The sequence below is a fragment of the Enhydra lutris genome, unplaced genomic scaffold, assembly GCF_002288905.1.
Source record: "Enhydra lutris kenyoni isolate GAN:26980312 unplaced genomic scaffold, ASM228890v2 scaffoldscaffold68, whole genome shotgun sequence".
NCBI lineage: Eukaryota > Metazoa > Chordata > Mammalia > Carnivora > Mustelidae > Enhydra > Enhydra lutris.
Window position 1 is genome coordinate 2,151,781 of NW_019154152.1, and position 15,993 is coordinate 2,167,773.

Below are 15,993 nucleotides of genomic sequence, written 5' to 3' on the forward strand. Positions count from 1 at the left end.
GGGGGGTCGGGAGCTCTGCATTCTCTCTGCAACTCTAAGTCTAAAACTAGTTCAAAATAAAAGTAAAACAAAACAAAACAAGACCAAAAAAACCCCAGTGACAAATGTCCTATGAAGTGTTAAGACAAATAGTAAAATATAAAGAGGATCTGGAAGCCCTTAGAAGGCTACCAGGGCAGGAGGCAGCACGCCACAGATGAAAGGCTTTTGGGAGCCAGAGAAGCCACAGTGGCAGCAGTGGGGCTGCGAAGTCGTGGAGAAAGTTCCACTGACTTAGCACGTAGGGAGCCGGTACTTTCAAGTGCTTCACACATCTGACCTCGCTGAGAAACGGGATGGTTGGACCATTCCACCTGGGAGTCCAGTTGTCACCATTTGTGACTAACAGACTATAAGGGATGAAAGAGAAGGGGTAAGAGAGGCGGACTCCCAGGTTTTTAATCTGAACAACGGGCTATGAGGTCATGACACCATTCACCCTTCAGGAAAGGAGAATGGCTTTGGGGGGGGCGGGGGGGAGATAAGCAGCTCCACTGGGGCAGGCTGGTTCCGAGGGGCCTGGGTGACACCCAGGTGGGCATGCCTGGAAGGCAGAGGGGCACCTTCCAGCATCAGAGAGGGATCCTCAGGTGACGGCTGGACCAGAGAAGCAGGTCAAAGAACCAGGAAGCGGATGTGAGAAAGAGGGGAGGGGGCCACGCATGGAAGACTGAGGAGTCCCCACCATTACGCAGAGATGAAAAGCATATCAAGAAGCTGGCAGAACTGGGTTGTGTGGGAAGCCACAGAGAACCAGGGGGGCATGAGATCCCAGGAGCCCCCACGCTGGGGGAGGAGGGTGAGGCGTTCTGGAGTGTCAGAGGCCACAGCATAGGAGGTCATCAGAATCGACACTGGGGGCCTCAGAAGGGATGGCCGGAGGAGAGGTTGGTGTGGGATCCAGCTTGTCCCTCAGGGGGGAACGTTCAGTGGTGGGGAAGCAGACACAGTGCCAAATGTTCTTTTGAGAAAGTTGCTGAGAAAGAGGAAGATAGATAGAAAAACAGAGGGGAGGTCGAGGTTGGAGAGGTCACTCCTCCCAGGCACTCCCGATGCATATTTTTACCTGCAAACTGGTTCTCTCCACCTGGGTAGCCTGCCTGGAGCTTTTCAATATGGGTGCCCAGCCATCTGCCTACAAAGGGTCTAAACCTAGGTTGACAAGAGCAGCATGACCTCTTCAACAGGAAGGTCAAGGTCTGAAATAATCCAATGTGACTGCTCCATGCCTGACTCGGGGCTCCACGGACGTGATACCGGGCGGTTCTGGAACCACGTTCCATCACTCCGTGGCCATGTTCCCCCCTTGCCTTGAAAGCCCTACACAGAGCATTTCCAGGCACTTCCAGATCCCAACCAGAAATCTGCCGGGGGAGTTAAAAGCAGCAGTCACTGAAAGAGACGCTCAGTTGAGGCTCTCAGCTTTTCCACACGGACACGTGCCAAGCCTTTTCCTTTCTGTATTCAGTTGCATTTACAAGCCTTTAAATATTAACACTCACTGATATGGATATTTGAGGAACAAATCAGTCTAGCTTCCTAGAAATGACCAGATTTTGTATCATTCATTCATTCAATACACAGCGATTATGTGCCCGCTACAAGTCACGGGCACAGTACTAGCCCTGGAGACGCCAGGATTCACACGTACGATGTGGTGTTCCTACCCTTGAGGAGCCCATGGACCTTTCCCTGAATAACACGGAACGTGAGAAAAGAAAGGCAGGTGTATTACGTACACATTGGTATGTGTGCATGTGCATCCCCAGGGGAACACAGAAGGTGCATGACCATCACTTCCAGATGTGACTGTTGGAGGTACCAGAGGCAGGCACGCTCTAGGAGCCCCGAGATTGGAGGATGAACTGTAAAGGTTTGCCCTGCCGGGAGAGGGAGAAGGGCCCAAGGCTGGAGGAACAGCATGGGCGTGAGCATGGAGATGTGAACAGGTGCAGTGTGCGTAATAATGCAACAATGGTAGTCATGAAAATAATAAAACCAATACTCATGAAAATGATGAAAGACATTGCTGGGGCACTCACTGCGTGTCAGGCACAATCCTAAGCACTTTCTGTTGCACAAGCCACATGTGTGAGCGTGCCCCGACGTGAGGCTGAAAAGACAGCTGGGGGTCAGCCAGAGGAGACGTCTGAATGCGGTGCTACAGGGCCAGCCTGGGTCCCCCGGGGGAAGGGGAGAGCAAGAACTGGAAAGACTACCCTTGGGTTTTGAGAAGGCTCCTCCTTGTGTGCCATGGGTGTGGGCTGGGAGCAGTGAGCTGGGAGGCACTGAGCTGAGGCCGGAGGCTGTTTCAGGAGCTCAGACAAGTGAAAACGGGCGGGAGAGTAGATGCAGGAGACAATGTGGGCAAGAAGAAACGAGCCCTGGAGGCCCCCCATGTATCTGGGGTTTGCAAGAAAGAGGGCAAGAAACACCAGTGGGAAAGTAGATGAGCTCAGCGTGAGGTACGCCCAAGGGCGGCAAGGAATGAAAGTCTAGAACTCAAAGCAGAGGTTTGGACGAGAGAGGAACTGGGGAACAGCTGAGGAAAAGTCCGAATTCATTCAGGCTGAATTTGGCCTTTCAACACAAAAATCTCCCCTGAATTCGCCTTTCTCCCCCTGGAGGCCTTATATTTCCACAGCAACACTGCGAATGGGCACACACCTCCACAGAGACAACATACCTGGACATGCAGAGGCCCAGGCTCCCACACAAGTGCCCCTGACCTAGAGAGGGGTACACAGAGGCATACACAAACGGGTCCACAGCTCCTGGAAGTATACATACATGCACACACAAACACACACACATACAGGTCTACACATACGCACATGTGCACACGCCCATAGGTGACAGAGGTATATAAAAACGTACTTAACCCCCACACATGTGAACAGACCTACAGAGGCCATCCTGCACAATTTTCTAGAGGGTATAAAGCATGTTTTCTAGGACACAGTGGAGTTTTGTTTTTTTTTTTTTCATCTACCGAGCTCATGGCCTTCAACTGTTAGGGGGAGCAGCCCCATCTGGTCATTGACCTCCCTATGCAATTCATTCCTGCAAAACAGATTCCAGGAGGACACCTCCAGGCTCCACTGGTCTGTCATCCCACACACTGTGCACAATCCTAGCCCATCACCTGGGAGGCGCTGTGAGCTGAGAATGGCTCCTCAGGAGGAGCCGGGGACCGGCCACCTGCCTATCCAAGCTCTCCACCACAACCTTCCACCCCCTTCTCACCAAAGAGCTTCTGCAGGACTTGTCCGTCATATAAATCTTCAGCCAGATCTTTCACAATGATTCTTTCTCCGACGAGTACGTCATTAATCCAGTCAATTAATACCTATGGGGAGGGAGACCGAAAAAGAGAAGAGTCATGGGAATTTTCTCAAAGATCAGCTTTCTTATCCTGGATCATTAAAATCGAAATGAACTTCAGATCTGGAACGCAGCAGAACTGTCCATGTGACGCAGTATGTAGACAGAGTGGTGTGAGCCCTCAGGGCCCAATTGTTTTTCCGGTGTTAAGCGCTTCCAGTGCTGGTGACTTCAGTGTCCCTGTTGATATCTTTTGGCCCCTTACCATTCCTTACCCCAATGGAAAGCAACATTCACCTAGTGTTCAGCTGTGTAGCTTACACCAGGCAACGGTATGTGCTTTGGAACATTACACAAACTGGGGTTAGAGACCCACTAACTGACATATGTACCCCCACCATCTACGAATCTAATGCAGGCTAGTTCCTGCTCTGAGCCTCTGATGGCCCATCTCTAAAACGGAGGAGGAAAAGACCTCCCACTTGAGGTAGCAGAAAAAAAATCACCCAGGGCAAGGGCCAAATGTTCAGTAAAGGTACATCTTATGAATAAATAAAGCTCTCACCCATGACGCCATTTGGCCAGGGGTTATTCCCACCCCTACGTTCAGGAGGGGAGATCAGGAGGGGAGATCAGACACAGACGTGGACATAGCTGCCAAGGTCACGTTGCCAACCTGGACACAGACAGCAAGCGAACTCTTGTCTATCCCCCTCCGAGGCACTGTTCTCCTGGCCCCAAGCCACCTCTCTGTGAGGCCAGTGCTGTCTCCTCTCTCTCAGCGGCTGTTATTACCCGAGCGCCCTCCACATCAAGCACGGAGAGGAGCCATTCCACGGGCCTCTCATTTAGTTAATCTGCACAACACCCACGAGAGGGAGGGAGCATTTGTTTCCTTTTTCAGGTAAGGAAAGGGAAGCTTGCTCAAGTCCACTACCTTTTACTTTGAGATTTTTTAGCTCATGTGTTTTGTGTTTATTATTTATAGATAGTAAAATTAACTCATTTTAAAGATACAGCGTGGTACATTTTGGTCATTGTACATAGTTGTGTAACCACCACCACCACCACCACAAACGAGATGCAGAGCTGTTCGCTCAGCAGAGGAAGGTCGGGCTCTTCGCCCTCAGTCCCCTTCCCTGACGACAGGCCTCAGGCAACCACCATAATTTTGCATAAATGGAATCACACAGAACATCACCTTTTGGGCTTGACATCTTTGACTTAGCAGAAATAGACTGCCTTTATCACAGGGGCTGTAGCTGGGCTGGGCTTCCATACCTGTGGGGAGCCTGGGGCCTTCATAGAACATTGTTCTGTATTGCTCTCCTGTTGGTAGCAGCTTCCCTCCTTACCCTTCCCCCAGCCCTCCCTCCAGCCATCCCCCAACAATCCCCCACCACACACCCACCCAGCATTTATGAACACCTGCTCCATGTCACAGTCTGTGTTGGATCCTGGGGTACAATGATGCAAAAAGAGGTGGTCTCTAACCTCAAGAAGCTCATCATTTAGAGAAGGAGACAGACAGGTGTCTGAGTAGTAGCAACTAGTCATCGCACGGTGACTCTAAGGGGACAGTCTGAGGTTGAACAGGCAGCTAGAGCATGAGACCCCAAATGCCCGCCCCCAGGAGCAGGGACTTCAACCTTCAGCTGGTAGGAATCCACACACAGGGTCTGAGCAGGAAAACGATAGACCTGATTCGCATCTTGCACGAACCACTTTGGCATCCAGTGCCTTTTGTCCTGTTTTGAATGCAGCTTAGAGAAGCTGAAGAAGAAAAGCACAGGATGGGGAAGCCAAAGGGGGAGGCGTGAACATTTTCCAGGGGACTACCACAGGCCAGTCCCCACCCCCCGCCAGGCACAGTGTACATGATGTAATTCAATTTATTCCCTTCTGTTTGAATCCCATCCCCTCTACTCAGCTGTGACCGTACACAAACCACTGGCTTTTCCAAGACTCACTTTCCTCACCTGTAAGTGGGGATGATAGGAAGTCCTATTTTGCAGGGTCCTTGGGACAAGCAGTGGAAAGACTGTGTGAACGTGAAGATCGTGGCAAATGTGAGCTCATTTGCACTAACTTCTCTGGCACCTGGGATCAACACCATTCATCGGGCAGCTGCTGCGTGCCATTTTGGTTAAATTGGAGATGTCCACCTATGGGACCACGAGCTGCCCATGACTTCTAGTCACTGTGCAGTGGCTCCCGTGAGTGCCTGCCCAGAGCAGGGGGTGTACAGGTGCCTGCTGAGCCCAGGGGTGCAGCTGACGCCCCTCCTAATTTCTTCTTACCTTCATCAGTTCTTGCAGTTTGGGGTCGCTGCGGGAGTTTGGGTCCACCATTGTTCGCACTTCGTTCTCCTCTTTAAAAGGAAAAGACAGTCAGTGGGGGGTGGCTTTCTCTGAAGGCATTAGGCTAAACCAGAAAACAAGAGACCCAGTTACCCAGCATGGTGTCCTCCGGGTCCAGCTCGAAGGGGATCGGGCTGAGGGGCAGGTTGATGGCGTTCATGCCTTCCTCCTGAAGTTCCGATACTGCAAGAAGAAGACAGTCGGAGTCACACTGCAGCCCGCTGAGGACAGGGAGGAGCTCCCTTACAAACGTGTTCGGAACGGACATTAATACTACCACAAAGGTTGGCCTATAGCTGTTACTCAGCCTGCAACAGAGTCCCTGCCTCTCCTTGCGAAGAGGACCAAGTAGTCCCCTTCAGGTTACCTCTGCCGACTGTCACCTCACTCCCTTACCTCGGGACAACAGGGAGGCCTCTGCCTGCTTCCAGACATCATCTCAGGATAAACGCAAGTGAGGTGGGCACTCACATCTTTCTGAGGTTTCTGCCTGCCGCCTCCTGCCTGCCCCTCCTCCCAGGGCTTTCTATCGCTGCAGAGTAGGTGCCCAGTAATTGTCTGGGTGAACAAGGTCACCAAGCCGTAAGCCATTTCCACCCTCGGCGCAGCTCTCCTCATGCTCCTCTCCTTATTTGGCTTCCCTAACTATTTTTCTGATTATCTTCCCTTCCTTTTCCCAAGTATGTTTTGGATTATCCTACCTTCTCTTTTCCTCCACCCCACCCCAGCTCCTGCTCTAGGACGCCTCCATCTGGCCTCTTTCTAGGCTCTGGTCCTGTCCCTTCAGCTCTAATGAGTAGGTGCCCCTGGTGCCAGGCACCTCCTCGCTTAGGCCCATTTCCTCAGCTGAGTGTCAAGAGCCCAACTGGAAGGGTGGCCAGCGAGTCCTTCTCAAAGTTTTCAAATCTTAGAAATCTACAATTCCACTTTCCTGAAGGAAAACAAAAAGAGGTCAATGGCCACCGAAGACTTGTAGCCTACTCTCCTCGCCATGTGCCCACCGCCCCCCACCCCATGAAGCCTCAGTGAAAAACAAATCCCTACCATAAAACCACTGAGGGGCACTTGCTAAGCACTGACCTTGGATCACCTACTAAAATCAGTGACCAAAATCTCCTCACCTCTATTCACTTCCAGTTTGGAGAATTCCTTTTCACCAATGAAGCCCCAAAAGACCATTTTCTCTAATGGTACTGGTCACCAAAGGGTTCTCAAAGAGCTAATATGGCAGCAGCGATCAGCCTTAATAAAAGCAATGTCCCATCTCTCCATTTCATTTCTTTTTTTTTTATGGACTCTGGCCTCCCTGATGGCCAGTTGCAAGAACTCTTAAGCACAAGGCAGCCACTTACAAAGAGTTCTTTCTTTTTCTCACACTCACTGATGTTTGCAGTTGGACTGGGGACGAGATTGCCTAACAAAGACAGTGAAACACACTCTACCCCAAAGAGACACAACTTGCATTATGAAGCTGGTATTTAGTCCCGTTGCTGTGGGCTCTTGACATTCACACGGGAGATCAGCCAGTCACGGTCTTAAATCTGCAAATTTGCAAATTCGCAAATTCGCAGACACCCACCACTCTACAGAATTCCCCTCATCAAACGTAACTGAAAGACATAAGCCACACCTTCAAGGCTAAAATGGTTCTAGTAAGCATCGGTTCACGTTTGCTTTCCAGTGAAAAACAAAACAGACTCCCGCAGTGTCATGAGACTCCTACGATTTCCTCCAATGTTCCTCCTCAGACTGGCAGTGTGCTTTCTTTTCCAGGCTGTTTCTCACAAAGGAGGAAGGTTTCCACTACTGAACAAGCATTACTGTGCAAGCAGAAGTCAAGTCATGCTTAAATGTGGGCACGAGGCTGAGTGTATTGGCAGGTAGAGACACTAGCTCTTGCCCAGGACCTTCTCTACCTACACTACCGACCCCCCAGGTCTACACTGTCAGTACAGTAGCTACCAGCCACACGCAGCTGTTCACATTTAAATGAACTAAAAATTCAGTTTCTTCGTTGTACCAACCACACTGCAAGCGCCCAGTGGCCCAAGCATGGCTAGTGGCTACCATCTGGACATCACAGATGTCATGATGTCCTTCATTACAGGAAATTCAGTTGGATGGCATTGCCCTAGTGGCTGATGATGTCCACATTTAATCTCCAGACAAGGCCTGACCCTGAACTCCAGGCTTACCCCATGTGTCCTCTTTTGTCTGTTAATAGAGATCTCAAATGTATCCACACACAACATGATTGTCAACACCCTCACCCCCACCACAACAACACTAAAACAAGACCGCTGTTCCCCAGTTCTTCTCTTCTTTAGTAAATGGCACCACCATTTATACAACGGTTTAAGCCAAAATCCAAAAAATCACCCTTAAGTTCTCCTTCCTCATGTTTTGCATCTAATATGCTGGCAAGTTTTGTGGGCTCCACCTCTAAACCAGGATCCAATGCCAACCACTTCTCACCATCTCCACCACCCCATCCTGGTTCAGGCCACCAGTATCTTTCACCTGGACAACTAGAACCACCTTGCAACTGGTCTGCTGCTTTGCGATGCATTTTCCCCACCCCGTCTACTTCCCACAGCACAGTCAGAATGATCTATAAGGATGTAAATAGCATCATCCACTCTCCTGCTTTAAGCCCTCCTGTGGCTTCCCCTCATACTCAGAATGAAGCTCCAGCTCCTTCCTAACACCCACAAGGCCGTCTGAGTAGCCCCCTGCTCCCTCTCATGTTTTATTTTCTTCAGAGCATTCACCACAACCTGAAATAATCATTATTCATGTGTCTGTTGTCTGTCCCCCTGCAGCCAGAAAATAAACTGTGGGAAAGCTGGCACTTTTTTCTCTTTTGTTCACTATTAGATTCCCCAAAGAGGAGCCAGAGTGCCTACATTCAAATCCATGATCTCCTAGCTCTGACCTTGGGCAAGTTCACTGACTTCTTATACCTTAGTTTCCCCATCTGCAAAATGGGAGTGATAATACTACCTACCTCCTAGGGTTGTTGAGAAGGTTAAACGAGTTCATATAGATCAAGCACTTAGAAGAGTGCCCGGTGTTTGGTAGGAATTGTGTGAATACATTATGGGAGGGGGCTCAGTCAACTGAGATCTGAATTGTGATTTCAGCTCAGGTCATGATCTCCAGGTCGTGAGATGGAGCCTCATGTGGGGCTCTGCTCTCCGTGGGGCGTCTGCTTCTGTCTCTCTCTCTCTCTCTCTTTCTCTCTCGCTCGCTCTCCCTCTGCCCCTCCCCCTGCTTATAGGTACGTTCTCTCTCTAAAATAAATCTTTCAAACAATTTTTAAAAACCTATTTGTTGAGTAAACGAAAAACCCAAACTGTTAAGACCACCATTTGCACGGGTTATGCCTTGAGCCAGAATTTGCCAGAACAGTGTGGTAGATGCAAAGAAGGATTCTAGCTTGTTCTCTGGGAAAAACAACAACAACAACAACAACAACACACAAAAAAAACATTTTGGCCTGACCCTGTATGCGCATGTGTGTGCATATGTGCATGCTTCTATTTTGTGAGGAGAGAAAAGCCGCATCTGTTCCAAGCCTGTTGTATGGCCTGAGCCAACCTGTGAATATAGAGATATTTACACCACCAAAATGCGACTAGAAATGTACTATCTGCAGCAAGGACTCCTAAAAGGTGGGTCTGAACAGGATCTTTTTTTTTTTTTTTTTTAATGTGTACATCATTGTTAAAATGTTTTCCGATGAAAAATCCCCAGTCAGAAACACTCCCCCCCTCTACCCTGACTCTTTAATTCACTCACAGAGACATAATAAACCCTACAAGAAAGGCTGAGATATGTTTGCAATTGGAATTTTTTTTTTTTTTTTTCAGGAAATGATTCGGTACAGGAACATCATTCCCATCCCATTAACTGCTGACTCGGAGCCAAGTGTTTGTAAAAGTGAGTGTGCAAACTGCCCGGTTCAGGCCTGGCCCCTGCCCCATGGGGCCGCATTAGCCGCCACTTTCCCAAAACAGCCCGCGCCTGCTTTGGAGGCTTCCTTTCTATTAAGCCCAAGCAGGACCCAGCAGAAGCCCCTCGCCCATCCCTGTACTCTGAAAGAGAAAAGAGCTGCAATTGAATTTCCCCGGCACAGACTAGGAATATGATGTTTATCCCTTGAACCTCCTCTAACAACCTAAAACTGGGGCTGAATGTGCGGCCCTCGGTGTCTCGCAGTGCCATTAGTCATAACTTAATAAACAGATTAAGTCCCAGCTGAAGGTCGAGCTTGGGAGAGCAGGGTGATTGCCTCAACTCCTGCCCGACGTGCTCGCCTTTAGAGAGGGGCTTTGGCTTTTCCGGGAAAGGCAGGCTGGCTCTGGGTCCAGTGGTGCTGCGGGGAAAGTACCCGGATGGGCTTTGGAGTCTAACAGCGCTGGATTTGAATCCTACTTCTATTTTTATCAGCGGTGGGATCTTACATAAGTGATCTAACCTCCCTGAAATTCAGAATAAAACAATTCTCTGTAAAACAACGTCGTAGCTGACACTGCTGGTTTCCTCGCTAATATTTTATTTGACTCTATTTCCCTGCTGAGAGAACCCTCATTTTGTTCCAGGGTATACTTCTCCCTCCTAAGTTCCAGGGGAGATCCTGACTGGCATAAGCTAATCACGATAATCTTAATCCCCTTGGTAGTGACTGACTCAAGCATGGCCAAATGATACAACGAGTTGAGAGAGAAAATTTCTAGAAGCTTCTGACAGTAGTTTTCATCCATTTTAAAGAGAGGTCCAAAGAAGGGAAGGTATCCTTCTCATCATTATTACATCAGGATGCTATGCCTGGAATTGCTGCAGCCATTCTGTAGTCACGAGGTAAATTAGCCCAAATCCAAAGAAGAAACTAATATGCTAAGATTGGCAGAGAAGAAAGGGGTTCTTGTTGATACTGTTAAGCCACCATCCCTGGAGCCACTCTAGCTTTATGTGTCTTGTTATAAGAGAGATAATAAGCTCCCTTAGTGTTTAAGCTGGTGGAGTTGGCATTTTCTGGGGCTTGGAGCTCAAACTCCCTAATTAATACACAGGGCACCAGGATTATAAAGTTGATAGATGAATAGCATAGGTCTACAATGAATGGTAATGTTCCTTTCCTTTTTTCCATGAGAAACAGAAGAGCTGCAGGCATCTCTTGTACTTCAGAATACACACAGGGAGTCAAAGAATACCACAGAGAAAACAACTATGGAGAGAAGAATGGACAGAGGTTTCTAAAATTACAAAAAGGGTCCATTTAGGCAAAGCCAGTAATTTCATTCGCTCAACTAGTAAACATTACTAGGCACCTCTTCTGAAGCCGATCTGGTGCCAGCACTGGGAATACACGCCTGGGAATTGGACAGGGATCTGCCTTAATCTGCTCACAGATGGTGGGAGGAGCAGACACATCAACACAACAAGCGAGATGCCGCCCACAGGGGTAAGCGCCACATGACTGCGGGGCTGCGGGAGCTCTGGATGGAGGACTGGGGAGGATTCCTAGAAAGGGCGAATTTGAGTCGGACTTCGAAAAATAGCAATTTTCATTTGACAAAGAGGGCCCCAAGAAAGGCACACCTTCTGTAAAAAAAGATCAAGGTGTGGAAAAACAGGGTATGTGTTGAGAGTGATGATTATGCCTGATCACTGGGAAGGGCGGGGGAATGGAGAGAGGGGAAGGAACCAAGAAGCAAACAGGTAGGTGAGCTCCAGAGTGTCAGGGGTCATGAATTCTTCTGTTCCCCAGCACCCCCTGGACTATGCTCCCTGGGTCTATAGACAAAACAGCAACCAAACCAAACCAAACTGAACATACCAAGGGATCGCAAGAGAATAGCTAGAACGTTCTTTCTCCTTCAGTGCAAGTGGGCACCAGTGAGATATTTGGGCTGCTCTAGATCCTTATCAGGACTCTGAGGATTAATATCCGGTCCTTCTGAAAGCTAGTAAAGCTCTCTTAATTCCTAAATGGATCAAGGGCCCCCAAAGACGTTCTTGGCAGCAAGACAACTGACTTGATAATGGTCTGGTCAGCAAGCCCCAACAATTTTTGTCTATGTGAAAAATCAGCCTGAAAGAACATCAATCAAAACACTAGAGCTGGGGGACCTGGGTGGTTCAGTGGGTTAAAGGCTCTGCCTTCGGCTCAGGTCATGATCCCAGGGTCCTGGGATCGAGCCCTGCATTAGGCTCTCTGCTTAGCAGGGAGCCTGCTTTCTTCTCTCTCTGCCTGCCTCTCTGCCTGCTTATGATCTCTGTCAAATAAATAAATAAAATCTTTAAAATAAAATAAAAATAAAAATAAAAAAACACTAGAGCTAACATCATACTTAATGGGGAGAAAACAAATGCTTTCCCCCTAAGACTGCGAACAAGGCAAAGATGTCTCACCGCGCTTATGCAAAATCATACTAAAAATCCTAGTTCATACCATAACACAAGAAAAGGAAATTAAAGGTATAGTAATTGGGAGCAAGGAAATAAAAATATCTTTGCAGATAACATGGTTATCTATGTAGAAAATCACAACTGACTGACAAAAACAAACAGAACAAAAAACTCCAAACTCTTCGAACTAGTAAGTAATTATAGCAAGGTTGCAGACACAAGGTAAATAAATACACATGTCAATTGCCTTCCCTTGTGCCAGCAATGACTGCTGGAATTTGAAATTCGAAACACAATATTATTTACAGTAGCACCAAAAGATGCAATACTTAGGTATAACTCTTACAAAATCCATACAGAATTGATATGCAGAAAATGACAAAATTCTGATATAAGAAATCAAATAAGATTTAGATAAATGAAGAGACATTCAGTATTCATGAATTACAAGACTTGATACTGTTAAGGTGTCAATTCTTCCCAACTTCCTCTATAGATTAAATGCAATCCCACTCAAAAACCACAAAAGGTATTTTGTGGTTACCAACAAATGGATTCTCATGTTTATACAGAGATGAAAGACCCAGAGTAGCCAACATAATATTGAAGAAAAATGACAAAGTTGGAAGACTGACACTACCAAACCTTAAGACTTACTATAAAGATACAGTAATCAATACAGTGTGGCACTGGCAAAAGAGTAGACACACAGATCACTGGAACAGAGTAGAGAACTCAGAAACAGATACACACAAACATATTCAACTGATCTTTGACAAAGCAGCAAAGGCAATTCAATGCAGAAGGGATAGTATTATCAATGTATGGTATGAGAACAACTGGACACCTGTATGTAAATAATGAATCTAGACACAAACCATATACTTTCTGCAAAATTTAACTCAAAATGATCATAGGCCTAAGAATAAAACACGATACTATAAAATTTCTAGAAAAAATTTTAAGAAAACCTGGGTGACACAGGGTTTGGCAATGACTTTTGACATACAACACAAGGACAATCCATGAAAGAAAAACTGATAAGCTGGATTTCATTAAAATTTGTATTCTGCAAAAGATATTGTTAAGAGAATGAAAAAACAAGCCACAGACTGAGAGAAAATGCTTGCAAAACATACACTGGATAAAAGACTTATATGCAAAACATCCCAAAAAAAAACCCTTAAAAATGGAATAAGAAAACAAACCAACTACAAAATGGGCAGACCTAAAGAGACATGTCACCAAAGAAGGTACACAAATGGCAAAAAAGAATATGAAAAGAGGTTCAACATCCCTTGTCATCAGGAAATGACAAAGCAATAAAATACCACCGCATTTCTTAGCATGGTTAAAATCCCCCAAACTTAACAACATCAAATGCTGACAAGATGTGAAGCTACAAGAACTCTCATTCATTGCTGGTGGGAATGCAAAACGATACAGCGATCTTGGAAGACCACGTGATAGTTTTCTTACAAAGCTAAAGTTTTACCATATAATTCAGCAATTGTGTTCCTAGTATTCACTTGTATTGAAAACATATACTCACATAAAACCCTGTATGTGGATGTTTATAGCAGTTTTAGTCATAATTGCCAAAAACTTGAAGCAACCAAAACTTACTTCAACAGGCAAATGGATCAGTTGTGGTATATCCATATGGTGAAATATTACTCGGTGATTTTAAAAAATGAGCACTAAAGCCATGAAGAGACGCAGAAGAACTTTAAATATATAATTCCCGGGTCAAAGAGGCTAGTCTGAAAAGGTGATACAATGTGTGATTCTAATATAGGACATTCAGAAAAGGTAAAAGTATAGAGACAGTAAAAAGATCAGTGGCTTCCAGGGGTTTGAGGGAAGGTTTGAATAGGCAAAGTACCGAATATTTTTAAGAAGGTCAAATTATTCCAGATGATACCATGATGGTATATACATGATTTTATGCATTTATCAAGCCCACAGAATTTTATACCACTGGGAGTAAACCTCAATGTAAGCAAATTCAAAAAATCGTTTAGGTGGCTGGCGGCTCCAAGGGTGGGAGGTAGACTGTGATGCTAGAACCTAACAGAATCACAAATGTGGGAGACAATCTCACTGGAAGGGGTGAAAGGGATGGTGCTGACCTAAGTATCATTGGAAATGAGTGGTGTCTGTGAAACCCAAGTCAAAAGGAACCGCACATAAGCATGGACTCTAGCTGATAAAGTTATTTGCCATGGGGGTGCCGGGCAACAATTCTGATACCGTGACACACGGACACTGGAATCGAATAATTACATAAACGAATGGTGGATGGTCAGAGCCAGGTTTCTCACTGTTGGAGTGGGAAGTTACAGACAAGCGGGAAAAAGGCTAGGATGATCTATGTGGTGATGGGTTAGAGGCAGAGATAGCAGTAAGCACTCACGTTTAGCTTTATAGATACAGATGATTACAAACAGAAATATCGCGAAGTGGGAGAACGGTTGACCCTGAACAACACAGGTTTGAACTATATGGCTCCACTGTCACGCATTTTGTTTTTGAGTTGACAACAAAAGCCACAAGGCATTTATTTATAAGGACTCAACCCAGTCCCCGCCAAATCAAAGGCGGCATTAAAGAGGTTGCACCTGCTGCCATCTGAATATCTGGAGAGAAGCCCCACCCCCACCAAGGTGGTCAGAATCCCCTAGGGGCCCTAGACCTGGGCAGACAGGTCATGCATGTGCCACCAGCATAGTTGAGTCTAGCTCCCAGGGCTGGCCAGCAGGAAGCTGAGCTGAAGTGAAGGAACGTGTCTAGAGGGCAGGGGTGGCACTGTGCTTGGAGCCCCATGTCTGTGGCACCCCTGCACCGAACTGTTCAGGCTCCAGGGCTGCACTGGGTTGGCTGCAGACCTTGGACCCCCTTGGGCTGGGTAGGGACCCCTCTTTTGTGGCAGCACCCCAGCCCCTCGGCCTCCTGGGGGATGGTGTACTCATGGGTAGCCACAGCTGCCAATGGCCGCAGGCCAGTGGTACACCTCCGGGTATATGGAGCAGCTGTACTGTGCCTCCAGGCTGCTGTCGCACCCACAGGTGTGCCTGGTGGTTGCCACTGCTAAGCTGAGGCCACCAGGCTGCAGAATATGACCATCTTGGAGTGCCAGGCCCACTACCACTTCCCTTTTCCCTCCCTGTCCCAGACCAGCCTGGTGCGCCTATATGTGGATTTTTTTTTTTTTTCAGTAAACATAGCTAGAGTACTGCATTTCTTCCTTCTGGTTTTCTTAATATTTTTTATTCTCTATCTTACTTTACTGTAAGAATATAGTATATAATATATAGAACACAGAATATGTGTTAGTTGACTGTTATTATGAAGGCTACTAGTGGACAGCAGGCTATCAGTAGTTAAGTTTTTGCAAAAGTTATATATAGATTTTCTTAATTATGAAGGGGTCAGTGCCCTTAACCCCTGCCTTGTTCAAGGGTCAACTGTACATACGTGGGTTAGTTTCTGACTCTGTTAGCTGAGAAGTCCTAAAAGTAATGGCACTCCAGTAGCAATGAACATACCTAGCACCAGATCCTGGTTTCTAGTGGTTCTCCAATAAAAGGAACCAGAGCTTGTTGGAAAGATGGCTGATTCTAGGATTGGAAAGGGAATCTGCAAGATCAGTCTGAAACCAGAAAGGAAAGAAGCTGGAACAATCCAAGCAGCAAAATAAATAAAATAATATTGGGTTATAACCCAAGGCACAAAATAAATATCCATGAGTCCATACTGATATAAATGACTGGACTAATTAATAAATGGGGGAGAGAAACCTCCTTTGTAGAATTCCAAATAATCTACATGGATCCTGTGTCCTCAGAGAAGGAAA

The 15,993-nt window shown here is 46.8% G+C and overlaps 1 protein-coding gene across 1 annotated transcript in view; it reads right to left on the reverse strand.

Moving 5' to 3' along the window:
• Positions 1–15,993, reverse strand: part of LOC111159418 (parvin alpha) — a 170,578-nt gene that overhangs the window by 63,609 nt on the left and 90,976 nt on the right. The window contains exons 2-4 of the mRNA XM_022521866.1: positions 5,817–5,906; positions 5,664–5,734; positions 3,286–3,388 (exon numbers count right to left, since the gene is read on the reverse strand). Of these exons, the coding sequence (XP_022377574.1) occupies positions 3,286–3,388; positions 5,664–5,734; positions 5,817–5,906 (264 nt within the window). The remainder of the gene's footprint in view (positions 1–3,285; positions 3,389–5,663; positions 5,735–5,816; positions 5,907–15,993) is intronic.